Source organism: Papio anubis, chromosome 4 (genome assembly GCF_008728515.1).
Source record: "Papio anubis isolate 15944 chromosome 4, Panubis1.0, whole genome shotgun sequence".
Lineage (NCBI taxonomy): Eukaryota > Metazoa > Chordata > Mammalia > Primates > Cercopithecidae > Papio > Papio anubis.
Genome location: NC_044979.1, coordinates 141,877,342 through 141,891,938, shown reverse-complemented (window position 1 = coordinate 141,891,938; position 14,597 = coordinate 141,877,342). Strand labels below are relative to the sequence as shown.

The window sequence follows — 14,597 nt, the reverse complement described above, 5'->3', positions numbered from 1 at the left end:
ATTTTAAGAACAGCAAGTGGTGGTGAATATACCTTAGGTATCCTTGAGAAGCAGCCACGCCCAGTCTGTGCTTCCTCTGCCTTCATGGCCAGAGCCGCAGTTCACTGCCTGCCAGCAGCTGCTGTTGGTTTTGAAGGCTGGCCAGATTCGGCCCAGCATAACCATGTTTTCGTGTGAGAGCAATTTTTTCCTTAGATGGGTGTTGGTGGCGGAGGGGTTAGGCAGAAGAATTTCATTGCCATTTCATTGGTAATGTAGGTAGACTTGGGCTTTGTTCATGTTTACTTTCTGTACAGGGTACCTTATGAAACTCCCATCTGCCTGTAGTCCTGGAGTTTTCTGCTGGAATTTTTCTGGGTGAATTTAATTGTCTTCTGAATCATTTGTTGTCCTTCCAACTCCCAAGCTCCACAGAGCCTAACCTGGATGGAGGGTCATATTCATATGTTTTTACAAGGAAAAAAAAAATGTCTGTTTCTCCTCTGGAGTGGCTTCTGATTTCGTTGGGAACAAAGGAGAGGGCACCACGTTTGGAAGGAATGGGTGAAGGACAGTGATACCAGGTGCACGGCACCAAGGGAAGGCCACTGCTCCCCTAGCAGAGCAGTCACGTGACGCTTGGGAGACCCCTGCAGATTGATGGGATTGACCTTCAGTTGTTTTATATTCATTCTTACAAAATACATTGATGTTGTCTGCATACTGATTTAATTCACTTGCTAAATAGAACTTTCTTGACTAGCTGGTAAACTGAAAAGTAGAATTAGCACAGCCCTACCATTTATTAGCTCTGTGGCCTTGGGCAAATTTCTTACCCTCCCTAAGCCTGAGTTCCATATCTGGTAAACATCTCAAATTGTATTTGCAGTAACAAGTGCAAAAACTCCTAACACAACGCTTGGCTCAGGGCTCAAAGCACAAATGGTGGCGACTATTAATACCAACATTATCACTCGTGTAAAGATCTTGGAAACTGGGAATGGAAACAAATTTAGATTCTTGGAGTGGACCTAGAAGTTACCTCAGAATGTACTCAGTATTAAATACGGGCAAATGTTTGTAAAGGAATACTGTGTTTTAAGGTTTTATTCTGGGAGGTATTTGATAAATCGACTATCTTCAGTAACAGTTACAAGACATGTACTCTTTAGTTGGTCAAGGAAAATGTCCTTCCTGAGGAGTCTTTTCTTTTTTCTTTTTTTTCCCTGCTCTCTGCCTCCAGGAGTCTTTTCTTGACTCAGATTTAAAGAACACTGAAAGCCATTGGCTTGCTTTCTAAATTTTATTAACTGACTCGAGGAAGCTTTAATTTGGAATGAAATTGTATCAATAAATATTTAATCACGTGGTAAGGAGAATATGGAAGATTTTATTCCCTCAAAAGGGTATTCCCCATAACAGCTATACTGTAAACTCCCCAAAACATAATGTCCTAAATGAAAATCATGAAATAAAGGCCGGGCGCAGTGGCTCAAGCCTGTAATCCCAGCACTTTGGGAGGCTGAGATGGGTGGATCACGAAGTCAGGAGATCGAGACCATCCTGGCTAACACAGTGAAACCCCGTCTCTACTAAAAAATACAAAAAACTAGCCGGGCGAAGTGGCGGGTGCCTGTAGTCCCAGCTACTCGGGAGGCTGAGGCAGGAGAATGGTGTGAACCTGGGAGACGGAGCTTGCAGTGAGCTGAGATCTGGCCACTGCACTCCAGCCTGGGCGACAGAGCGAGACTACGTCTCCAAAAAAAAAAAAAAAGGAAAATCATGAAATAAAGACAGCATAACAGAGGGAAGTCTTGGAGGAGGCCTGGGGAGCCCCACAGTGTCATGGCCGTGTGCTGGGTGTCTGACTGTAAGTTTGTTTATTTTCCTGCTCAGGTTGCTCCCCTTTGAAGAGCAGGCTTGTTAACGTGGTGAGTTTTTCCTGGAGTGGCTGGAATGTTCTTTCTCTTCACCGTCTCAGGACAGCACAGGGTCCTGGGAAAGGTGGGGGAGACCTGAAGCAATTGTTGCTGTACTACCTGGACGTCTCCTTTCCCGCCCATTTTTCTTTCCTTCTCTCCCACTCCATTGCTCCTCCAAGCTTTGGCAGTAGCCACAGCGCCTTCTTGATGAAGCGCTCACTGCCCAGGGGCTGCCTGGAATCCATAGAACAAGCAGTGTGAGGTGGCACCATTTCTTAACATTCTCTGTGTCATCTCTTAGGTAACCTGGGAATTTCTCTACTTCTGCACAGCATTTCGTTTAAATGTGCATCATTGCACAACTATCTTTTTAAAAACTGTTTTGTTTTCCATGTGTTTATATAACAAAAATGTTAACCAGTTAGAATGTTCCTAAAAGCATAATAGTGGTCTATACTTTTGCAGTGTTGGGTTGGAAACTTCTTTAAATACGAACAAAACAAGTTTCTAATAATCTTAACAGTTAGTATTCACTGAGGCACGTATTTAAGTGCTCACTTTGTTCCTGTGGTTCGTTTTGAAACTCAAGCGGGCTGACTTTTGCAGGGCGACCTGAAGGCGTATCTGCGCACCGAGCAGGAGCACATGCGGGGGGACTCACAGACCATGCTGCTGCAGAGGATGGCGTGTGAGATTGCCGCGGGGCTGGCCGCCATGCACAAGCTGCACTTCCTGCACAGGTGGGTCCCTATGCCAGAGGTGCACGCCTCACACAGCGCCGGCGGGACAGTCCAGAGAGGCTGCCGGGTTTGTGAAACTTAAGGAGGACAGGTGGCAGGATGAACCCAGCTCATGCAGGTAGAAGCGATCTTGTTCTTGCCCATGTCTGGATGAGGGTTGAGTTGGGCTTCATTGAAACCAGTACCAGGGAATAAGATGTCTTAATACATTTATTATTTCCAGAATTTCAAAGAATGTGAACGGTTGTACCTGCCTCAGAGTTGGGAGTAAACAGTCCCGATCCACCACGTGACACCTTGCGTGTTTCATCCTTGCCACACCAGCTTTAGGCTTCTGGTGCTACCCGCCCAGTTTCTCAGTGCGTCCCAGTTCACATTCCTGAGAGAGGAAGAGAGAATCTCTGGGCCAGCAGCCTCTGTGTGCACAAGGTCATAGCACTGAAGGGTGGGCTGTAGGTGCCCATTCGGAAGCAGAAGTGTCACGGGGTCCGATCTGAAGAGGCCCTCCTGGGTGGGGGGTCGGGCTGCTTGTGGGCAGCACAGCGATCTGTGTAGCACATTTCTATGGCAACCTTCCAGGCCCCACTTGAATGACCATAGTTCTTTGGAGCACGTTGTATTTTGTTCAGATCATCGATGGTGATTTTCGTAATTAAAATACCAAAGGACTTGGAGTCCTATCTCAAATGATGAGTCTGTTCTGTGAACCCAAAAGGAGATTTCTGCTTACTCTCCTCTAGGCTTTTCAGCTGTGCTTTATGTTTAAAAACAACACAATACGTTTAAAATTATTTCTTAGGTCTCCAGGAAAACCAGGCAGTATTTCTTTAATTGACTTTAAGTAAATCATTTAACTCTTAGTAATCCATTGGCCTAAAAAGGAACACCTGTGTGTCTTGACTTGAAGGGAGTGTATGAAGTATTCTATTTTTTTTAAATTTATGTATTATGTTTTTGAGACGGAGTCTCTCTCTCTTTTTTTTTTTTTTTTTGAGACAGAGTCTTGCTCTGTCACCCAGGCTGGAGCGCAGTGGCATGATCTTGGCTCACTGGAAGCTCCACCTCCCGGGTTCACGCCATTCTCCTGCCTCAGCTTCCCGAGTAGCTGGGACTATAGGCACCCACCACCACACCTGGCTAATTTTTTGTATTTTTAGTAGAGACAGGGTTTCGCTATGTTAGTGAGGATGGTCTTGAACTCTTGACCTCGTGATCCACCCGCCTTGGCCTCCCAAAGTGCTGGGATTACAGGCGTGAGCCACCGCACCCAGCGGAGACAGAGTCTCTCTCTATCACCCAGGCTGGAGTGCAGTGGTGTGATCTCAGCTCACTATAACCTCCACCCCTGGGGTTCAAGTGATTCTCCTGCCTCAGCCTCCTGAGTAGCTGGAACTGTAGGCACATGCCACCAGACCTGGCTGATTTTTGTATTTTCAGTAGAGATGGGGTTTCACCATGTTGGCCAGGCTGGTCTCAAACTGCTGACCTCTGATGATCTGCCCACCTCGGCCCCCCAAAGTGCTGGGATTACAGGTGTGAGCCACCGTGCCTGGCTTGAAGTATTCTATTTTGTAAAAAGCAGATTTCACAGTAATATATTTGTAGTGTGATTCCATTTTTTTTTTTTAAAGTATGAAAACACCTGGTTGTATTTCTAGAGGGGTGTGTGTATAAACAGGCATGGAAAAGTACTGTGCCTATCAGACTCTCAACATTACTTCAAGGGGGCAAGGAGGAAAATTATTAACCTTCTTCTTACACATTTATATCTTGTTTGATTTACAATAGTACACAAATCATTCTGGTAAAGTGTTTTTTTTTTTTTTTTTTTTTTTAAAGACTCAAAAAGTTACCAGTTTCTTAAGACCCAAAGCAGAATCCCTTACATGACACTTTATAAAGATTTCATAATGGAGAAAGCCTGTATTTAGTTTTTGATGTATTTTATAACAGTTTATTGTCTAGTATAATTTATATTGTTAATATCTTACAAAATGCAGATAATTACTGATACTGGCTTAGGAATTCTTAAATTTTAGAGAAGGGGGTTTAATTTTAAAAGAGCATCATATTGGAATCAGCAGTGTAAAATTATCAAAGACGGCTAGAATCTGTGTGTTTTTTAAATTGGCAAAGATGTCAGAGTAAATAGTATTTTCCTATGAGTTTCAAGTTAAAGTTTTACTTAATTTCAAATCTTGTGGACTTGAGAACAAGTAAAGATGATGAGTAAATCACATAGTTTGGGTTTTATTCAAGTTCTAAAACTCAGGTTAAAGAAAATCCTTGAGGCCGGGTGCGGTGGCTCACTCCTGTAATCCCAGCACTTTGGGAGGCTGAGGTGGGCGGATCACCAGGTCAGGAGATCGAGACCATCCTGGCTAACACAGTGAAACCCCATCTCTACTAAAACTACAAAAAATTAGGCGGGCGTGGTGGCGGGCGCCTGTAGTCCCAGCTACTCTGGAGGCTGAGGCAGGAGAATGGCATGAACCCGGGAGGCAGAGCTTGCAGTGAGCCGAGATCGCACCACTGCACTCCAGCCTGGGTGACAGAGCGAGACTCCGTCTCAAAAAAAAAAGAAAAGAAAATCCTTGAAGCCATTGACAGCTGTTTCATTTTGTTGTAAAAAAAAAAAAAAAGTAATCATATCTATATTAAATTTCCGTTTGGGGCAAAGTTTTGTGTTTTAAGATCTTTTTTGTCAGCATATCATATAGTATATTTTTAAGTTGGAATTTAGAATATTTATTGGTTGACTTAAATTAGGACTTCCTCTGTTGGTTGAAGACAGAACAACCTACACGTCCAAGTAAAGTTCTTAACTCCGTTTGGAAACTAATCTAGTAAGGCACTCGTGGTGAAGTTGTATTTCTACCTGTTCTTTAAGAAGAGCCTTAACCCGGAGTCTCAGGAGCCTGCGTCTCTGAAGTCGTGCATGTGACTTTTGGAAGGCCGTGTAAACAGCAGGCGCTGCCAGCTTGCTGCTGTGCCATTCCACTCGCCTTGCTGGCCTGGAGCCCAGGACTTGCTGTCCCCTGCCTGCCAGTCTCCTGAGCAGCCTGTCCGTGAGATGCCACCAGGTCACTGTGATGGGCTGAGCGAGGGGGTTCCCACAGGCGGCCTGTCTCCTCGCAGCAGCTCATGGAGCTGGAGACCTGGGGTGGGTAGCGCTCACGGAGTACCTGGGTGACCATTGTGTACAAAAGAGCCTCTGTAGGATTTGCCCGGTTGTAGCATTACAGTTACTTTCTGCTGAGCAACACTGGGGTTAGCGTGCAGTGAACTTCCCCTGTCTGCAGAATTCAATGACAAGGTAAGAGGCAGAGAAATACATTTAAAATCCAGTGACAAGGTGAGAGGCAGAGAAATACATTTAAAATCCAGTGACAAGGTAAGAGACAGAGAAATACATTTAAAATCAAAGCAAAATGCACACCTGTTGCTCACTACCGCCCCAGCAGGAGAGTGGAAATGTGCGTTCTCGTTTGGCATGGTGTTTGCCGTGTTCCATGCATTTGCAGAACATTCCGTGAGGAGTGATTTGATCGTCAGGGCCACCCCAAGCAGCACGAGGCAGGTGCCATTATTAATGCCACTCACAGAGGAGAATACCGAGGCTCGGGGTGCTGAGCGGTTGGTCTGTCTCAGCTACTCATTTGATCATTTGATGAGCAGTTTGTACCCAGGCGCACACACCGTGTGTGGTCATTTCTGCAGGAGGAGGAAGAGTTACTTTTGTCTGGGAAGAGTCCAGGTCAGTTTTTGGAAGGAAGTGGCGTTTTAGTGATCCTTGAAGAATGGGCATCAGTTGGAGGCTGGAGAATGTTCAGAATTGCTGGAGAAGGGAGTAGCAAGATGGTGTATGTAGTAGGAGGAAGAGAAGGAAAGGGAGTTTAGGGAAATGTCAGATAGTCCAGTGTAACTAGAACAGAAGACGCAGGAGAGAAGATAGTGGGAGATAAGAATAGAGACGCAGCTTGAAACCACATTACAGAGGGCCTGAGTGCCAGAATAAGGCCTTCAGGCTGTGTTCTGTAGGCTGTAGGATGGCATGCCCACAACTTTGTGTGTGCACGTGCATGCGTGTTTAATCACTATTGCACTACAGCTTAGGCTGGTTTAGAAAGAGAAGACACTACCGAAAAGAGAACTGGACAGGAATTCATATGTGATGCATTTCCATGAAGGTTCCTTATTTCCTTTTCTACATGGAAGACTTGCTGAAGGCAGGTATTGGATCTTCCTGACCTTTATATCTCCCATGATGTATGTCACATAGAAATGAGGAAAGGCTTCAAGGGAAAGGAACCAATTTGACTGCAGCTGCAACCCAAGCAGAGATGGAAAGACTGTAATCAGCTGAGTAGCTACACTGGGAGGGTGGTTAAAGAGCTTTCATTTAAAAAGGCTCTAGGTCCAGAGGGCTTCATGGGTGTCCTCTGTCTGACCTTTAGTGAACAGGTGGCTCCAGTGTATTTAAACTATTCCAGACCACAAAGAAGACGGAAATTTCTGTAATTCATATCATGAATCCAACACAACTTTAATGTAGCAAAAGATGGCGTAAAGAAATTTTTGGGCCAGGCGCGGTGGCTCAAGCCTGTAATCCCAGCACTTTGGGAGGCCGAGACGGGAGGATCATGAGATCAGGAGATCGAGACCATCCTGGCTAACACAGTGAAACCCGTCTCTACTAAAAAATACAAAAAAACTAGCCGGGCGAGGTGGTGGGCGCCTGTAGTCCCAGCTACTCGGGAGGCTGAGGCAGGAGAATGGCATGAACCCGGGAGGCGGAGCTTGCAGTGAGCTGAGATCCAGCCACTGTACTCCAGCCTGGGCGGCAGAGCGAGACTCCATCTCAAAAAAAAAAAAAAAAAGAAATTTTTGATGATTCTCATGAATGAACATAGACACAAATACTAGCAAACTGCATCCAGCAGTGTGTGAACAAAACAATTAAGACTGATTCTAGGACTCTAAGGGTAGATGTATATTATAAAAATATGTCTACATAATTCATTCCATTGACAGAATAAAAGAGGAGAAATACATTATAGCAATAGATTGTAGAAACATCATTTAGTATAATTCAGCAGCTATTCTGTGTTTACATAGACTATGTAAACATATTCTCCTCTGATGGGAAACCTTTCTTCCGATAGGAAAGGAAGGGTACAACTTAAATATCATATGGACTAAGACTCAAAACTTGACCAAAACTCAATAGCAATATCATGCTATTGCTAAATGGCAAAATAATAAAGCCCTTTCAATTTCAAACGAGGCAGAGATGCCCGCTGTTTATTTTACTTTCCAACATTTCGTTGGAGGTACTAGCAAATACAAACTATAAAATCATCAGTTTAAAAATAATAGGCCCAAGAAATAAGGGGGAAAAAGAGAAAAAAAAAAAATAATAGGCCGGGCACAGTGGCTTACACCTGTAATCTCAGCACTTTGGGAGGCCGAGGTGGGTGGATTGCTTGAGGTCAGGAGTTCGAGACCAGCCTGGCCAACAGGGTGAAACCCCATCTCTACTAAAAATGCAAAAAAATTAGCCAGGCTTGGTGGCGCACGCCTGTAATCCCAGCTAGTCGGGAGGATGAGGCAGGAGAATTGCTTGAACCCAGGAGACAGAGGTTGCAGCGAGCTGAGATCACACCACTGCACTGCAGCCTGGGTGACAGAGTGAGACTCCGTCTCAATAATAATAATAATACTAGACTCCGTCTCAATAATAATAATAATAGTGAGACTCCATCTCAATGATGATGATAAGGATAATAATAGTTTCCGTCTCAGTAATAATAGTTAAGATTTACCAAATGCTTCCCACATGCCAGCTACTTTACACCAACTCCTAGGCGGTAGTGCTGGTTTTCCTGTGTTACAGGTCAGGAGACACAGGCACAGACAGGTATACTGACTTGTTCAGGGTCATGCAGTGGGAAGCCAGCAGAGCTGGGATTCAAAGCTGCACCCTCTGCCTCCGGATTTATGCTCTTAACCACCGAACTACACCACGCTTCTTCACTGGTGCCATGGTGGTGTATGTTTAGGAAAACCAAGAAACTATGCTTTTAAAAAATAAGAATTCACAAAAGAACTTGTTGTGGCTTTTTATAAGACGGTATACATAAGTCAATAGTTTTTGTCTGTACAGGTATAATTATGTACCCAGCAGTGAAGGTGAATAAAAACCATTTTATTCTCAATAATGCCAAAATTATAAGTTATCTGGGTATATGTTATGTGAGAAAGACACAGGACTGTATGAAGAAAACTATGAAATCTTATTGAAGAATGTAAAATAACATGTGGACACACGGAAAGATGCACCATGGTTTATGGTGGGAGGCCACACAGAAATGCCAATTCACTCAAAGGATTCCCATTAGAATCTGAACAGGGTTTTATTTATTTTATTTATCTACTTATTTGTTGTTTTGAGACAGGGTCTCGCTCTGTCACCCAGGCTGGAGTGCAGTTGCGCAATCATGGTTCACTTGCTTGGCCTTGACTTCCCAGGCTCAAGCAATCCTCTCGTCTCAGCCTCCAAGGTAGCTGGGACTGTACATAGGCACCATCGGTGGCGGACCCCATTCTGGCTAGGTTGTTTTCCCTAGGGTATAATAAGAATTTCACACCCTGTGGAAGAATTTGTACCCAAATGCTAGCAGATGCCTGAGATACACACAGCAAGCACTCAGTAAATGTACCATTGCCCAGCTAGCAAAGACTGACCTAATAAGCAGGGCAAACACTGTCAAAGCTCTAGTATAAAGTTGCCTCCTTGTGCTTTATCGGAGTCCTCTGGGTTTAATCCTCTCCTGGTACGTCTCCATCCCATCTTAGGGTGTTAAGTGCAGAGTCCCTTTGGAAGCTTAAGTCTTTGTGGCTGCCAGAGTCAGAATGGCCTGGTGAACAGAGAGAGGCTTTGGAGTTGAAGTTTTCATTCACCTCTCATCAGCTTTACCAGTATAAGCCTGGTTATTTCATCCTTTGGAGCTATATCTCTTCTATAAAATGGGGATCGTCTTTAAAGCCCTGGAGTGCTGTTGTCAAGATGCAGATAAAGTATGCCAAGCTGTTAGAAGAGTATTCAGTAACTTGCTGGTATTTTGCTTCCTGTCTGTGAACTCTTCTTATCAGGAATCCAGGTTACTCGGGAAGGCATAGGTAGTTCACATAATAGAGGTGTGGATTATTTTGAAAATGCCTCCTGCATGTTGAGTTTGCATTGGAGAACCCTGAAGATGCGCAAACTAGTCCTAGCGTGAGTGAGTAGCAAGCAGTGGTACTTCCTTGTGAATTGGGGTGGGAACCCTTCAGAACCATGGGCTCCCACTTTCTGTCTATTACTCTGCTCATGCGGCCCTGAGTCTCGCGGTTACTGTGGTCTCAGTCACAGCAAGTGCTGCCGAGCACAGGCCACCCTGCCAGAGCCTTCTGAGAGCCGGGCGGGGCTGGTGCCACTGGCAGCCTCATCCCTGGACCTGTTTTTCAACTTGAAGGGAGAGTAGACTGGCTGTGTGTTTGCGTTTTCTGACAAAAGCAGCCATTGACGTTAAGAGTTCCCTCTGTTGTTAAGAAATGACACCTGTATGTTTTTCTTTAGCTTTGCACGTTATTGGGCTTCAAATAATATTTATTTTTACCAACCTTGACCCAAATTGTATCATTACTTTGCATCCGTACAGCACTTTTATGTTTTCAAGACATTTCATATAGTTTTCAATTTTACCCTTGCAACAGCCTTGTGAGTTAACCATTTCAAGTGCATCCTGTTGTTTTGTGAGGAAACTGAGGCTTCTCTGCTATGCACGTGACCAGCCCAGCATCACATGGTCTTGGAGCAGTGGAGCTGAGATGAGCTCCTGGCCTCCTGACTGCCCAGGGCTCCCTCCCACTGCACTGTGGAGCCTGGGCACTTGGGGAGGAGTCGGGGGCAGGACCCAGTCCTGCCACTGTTTGCTTCTTCACCACCTCTGGGTTTCAGGTCATGAGAAGCATTGCCTTTTCCCCTGGCAACACCAGTTGCTTGCTTTCGAGTTTTATAATAAGAGCCAAGGACCTTCTGCAGGCGTAATTGTTCATCTTTTACCAAGCCTTCACATCTCAAGTATCCAAAGACCTATGTGGAACGTTCGTATGGAGAGAGAAGAGGAGGGAGGGAATGGGACAGTCGCCTTGCCGCCCAGGAGGTGCCTGAGCTCGCCATCGCCCAAGCTAGTCTCAGGCTGCTTCCCCCGGCCTAGCAGGACACGTGCTTGCCCTTATTGGAATGCTGGCATCCAGCTCCTTGTTCTGGTCTCAGGAGGGAGATGTCGGGAAGGTTCACGGGGTCTGTTTATAGACCCTAGAGGCGGTCGTTGGTGGTGCCTAGTGACGGAGCCTCTGTTGGCAAAACCTGTATCTCTGCAGTCGCAGCTGTTGGCCCAATGAATAGAGCAGCCTTACTTAAAGCATTTTCACTTTTCTCTCCTCAAATGGCATGTTCCTCCTCCCTCTCTCCCTCCCTGCCTTCTTCCCTTGCTTAATTCCAAGAAAAGGGGACCACCTTTCTTCTTAAAATTAAAAGATTCTATGTTGTTCATAACAGTGGAGTCACAGGTGTCCCAAGATTTTTCCCAGGCACTTCAGCAGGCCTGAAGGCTTCTGGATGGAGCGCAGAAAATCACTTGTAAGCACAAAGAGTGTGGCAAGTGATGTGATGCAGCTAACTGGAATTCACATTGAGGACCAGCTGCATGCTTGGAACAGCAGTTGCGAGTATCACTGCACCATCGTTGAGAGTTACTGATGGTGAAAGCGCAAACATATTACCGAACACTACCTTGCTGGCTTTGTGGCCCTGGCGAAGTCACTTCAATTCTCTGCTTCAGTGTCCGTTATTTGTTAATGAGGAAAATAATAGTACCCACCTCACAGGTTTGTTGTGAAGATTAAACACTTAGAGAAAATGTAAAATGCCTCTTGTGAAGTAAGGACTTTGTGAATATTAGCCATGATTATGTTATTGAATCAGTGTTATGTACCAAGCTGTTACCGAATTATATCAGTGTTAGCCGTTGCCATCATCATCTCCATTATCGCTATATTTCAGATGTGTGAACTTTGGAAATAAAAATCTTTGAAAATATGAATTTAATAGTTTAAGTTTTTGGTCTTTTGCCGTTCTGTAATGACATACATTTTGGACTATGGAAATTCAGCTTTGAAATCTTCAGTTTACAGCTTAAAACTATAAATTAGGCTTCCTTTTCTATTTTAATTTAATGGCTTTTTTATTCATATACCAGTTGGTGATTATAAAGACTCTAAGGGTTAAAGCCAAAAGCCAGAAAACTTAATCTGTTGTCAGTATGGGAAGTTCCTTTAGAAAAAGTAGTTTTTGCTTGTCAAATTGTATGTTTTTGAAAATTAACTTTTTCTTAAAATAAATTATATAATTGTTCTAAGTAAGTCTTGAAATACGCTCTTTCCCTCCCTTGTGGAGAAGTAAGAGTTTGGAAGACGTGAAAGTAATTTGGAAAGGGCCTGACTACAACGTTTGCGTATCTTTTAAAAAGGGAACAAATAAACGTTTTTAATAATGTGGATTATTTTTGGGTGCTTGAAGTTATAAATTCATTATAAATTCATTATAAAGTTATAAATTCACTATATATTTACTTAGACTCTTACTAGACTATTAAGTAATACAAGCTGAAAAAAAAAATTCAGGCAATTTTGCTAATAGCATTTTAGAGTTCTTTCTTAGTCACTCTGAAAATACAAGGAAACGCTCTTTCAGGTTGGGCCAGGCCCGGCCGGCTCCGCCAGCACCTGGCAGACTGAGGGAGAGAGAGACAGAAAGAGGAGGGGAGGAGGGGGAGGATTCAGGAAATAGGAGCTGGGAAGCCCTTCTGCGGAGCCCTTCTGCGCCACGGTGATACCAGTATCAAGATAGAAGTGTGGAATGGGAGAAAAATTCTCAAAGCCTGAAAGAAAATCTGGAGATGCTGTTTTTCCAGCAGCTCAGTTGAGGGAGAACTTACCTTGTCTCTGTTTCTTGATTCCTCTTCAATTTCTATTTGCAAACCAAGACTTGGGTTTGGAGAACTCTATTGTACTGAGCCTAAGTCATTTTTTATCTATAACAAGAACATGCATTTTCACATGTCAGCTAGATTTGTGGACCAGTAAAGCTCTCCCCAAAGAGATGGGCTCTCACCCCGTCATCCAGGCTGGAATAGTGGCGCAGTCATGGCCCATTGTAGCCTCCATCTCAAGGACTCAAGGCATCCTCCCTCCTAGGCCTCCCAGGTAGCTGGGATTACAGACATAGAAAAGCATATCCTAAAATTCATATGGAATCTGAAGGGACCTCAAATAGTCAATACAGTACAGTCTTGAAACAGAAGAACAAAGCTAGAAGACTCACCTTTTCTGATTTTAAAACTTACTACAAAGCTGCAGTAATCAAAACAGTGTTGTACTAGCATAAGGAAGACATATAGACCAATGAAATAGAAGAGAGAGCCCAGAAACAAAACCTCATATATATGGTCAAATGATTTTTTTCTTTTTTCTTTTCTTTTTTTCTTTTCTTTTTTTTTTTTTTGAGATGGGGCCTCACTCTGTTGCCAGGCTGGAGTGCTGTGGCACGATCTCAGCTCACTGCAACCTCCACCTCCCAAGTTTAAGAGATTCTCCTGCCTCAGCCTCCCCAGTAGCTGGGATTACAGGCACCTACCATCATGCCCAGCTAAGTTTTGTATTTTTAATAGAGACAGAGTTTCACCATGTTGACCAGGATGGTCTCGATCTCTTGACCTCGTGATCTGCCCACCTTGGCCTCCCAAAGTGCTGGGATTACAGGTGTGAACCCCTGCACCCAGCCAGTCAAATGATTTTTTAACAAGAGTATCAGGACTGTTCAATGGAGAAAGGATAGTCTTTTCAACAAACGCTGCTGGGAAAACGGGATATCCACATGCAAAAAAATGAAGTTGAACCCTTAACTAACACCATATACAAAAATTAACTCAAAGGGGATCAAAGACATAAATGTAAGACCCAAAAGTATAAAAGTCTTAGAAGAAAATAAGGAAAATACTTTATGACAGTGATTTATTCAGCAGTTATTTATTGGGTATGACATCAGAGGCACAAGCAACAACAACAGTGAAGACTACATGAAAATTTTTAAACTTTGTTAATCAAAAGACACTATTAATAGGGTGAAAAGACAACCACAGAATGGAGAAAGTATTTGCAAATTACATATCTGAAAAGGGTTTTATAAAGCATATATGGAGAATTCCTACAACTCAACAGCAAACAGCTTGATTGGAAAATGGATGAACATTTCTCCAAAGAAAATATACAATGGCAATAGGTACACCAAAAGATGCCCAGCATCACTGATCATTAGGAAAATCCAAGTCAAAACCATAATGAAATGCCACCTTACATCCATTAGGATGGCTACTATCAACATCAAACAGTAATATGTTTTGGCGAGGACGTGGAAGAAATTGGAACCCTTGTGCACTGTTGGTGGGAAGGTAAAATGGTACAGTCACAGTGGGAAGCAGTATGGTGGCTCCTTATAAATACTGAAAATGGAATTTCCATATGATGCAGTGATGCCACTTCTGGGTGTATCCCCAAAATGGTTGAAAACAGGGTCTTAAAGAGATCATTTGTACCCCCATGTTCATACCAGCATTATTCACAACAGCTGAAATATGGAAGTGTAAGCTAAAAATAAAACTTTAAGCTTCCTAATTGTCTGAATGAACTCGTCATCTCGGCCAAGGGTATCCCACAGTTCAGGACATGATGGGGAGGGGGCGATCAGGCATGCCGCATTATATTCTCCCATTGGCATTCAGGCACAGCTGACCAGCATTAACATTAAAACAGAGATCTTAGGGCTTTTTGTAGCAACAAGACACTATATTCC

The 14,597-nt window shown here is 43.7% G+C and overlaps 1 protein-coding gene across 3 annotated transcripts in view; it reads left to right on the top strand.

Annotated features, from left to right (window-relative positions):
- The window catches only part of LMTK2 (lemur tyrosine kinase 2), a 111,128-nt gene that overhangs the window by 68,719 nt on the left and 27,812 nt on the right, over window positions 1-14,597 (top strand). For 2 of the 3 annotated variants that reach the window (XM_021935663.2, XM_003895719.4), the window contains exon 7: window positions 2,508-2,641. In XM_021935663.2, coding sequence (XP_021791355.2) covers window positions 2,508-2,641 — 134 coding nt within the window. Of the gene's footprint in view, window positions 1-1,875; window positions 1,911-2,507; window positions 2,642-14,597 lie in introns of all 3 variants that reach the window. The other variant, XM_021935664.2, reaches the window with a different exon arrangement.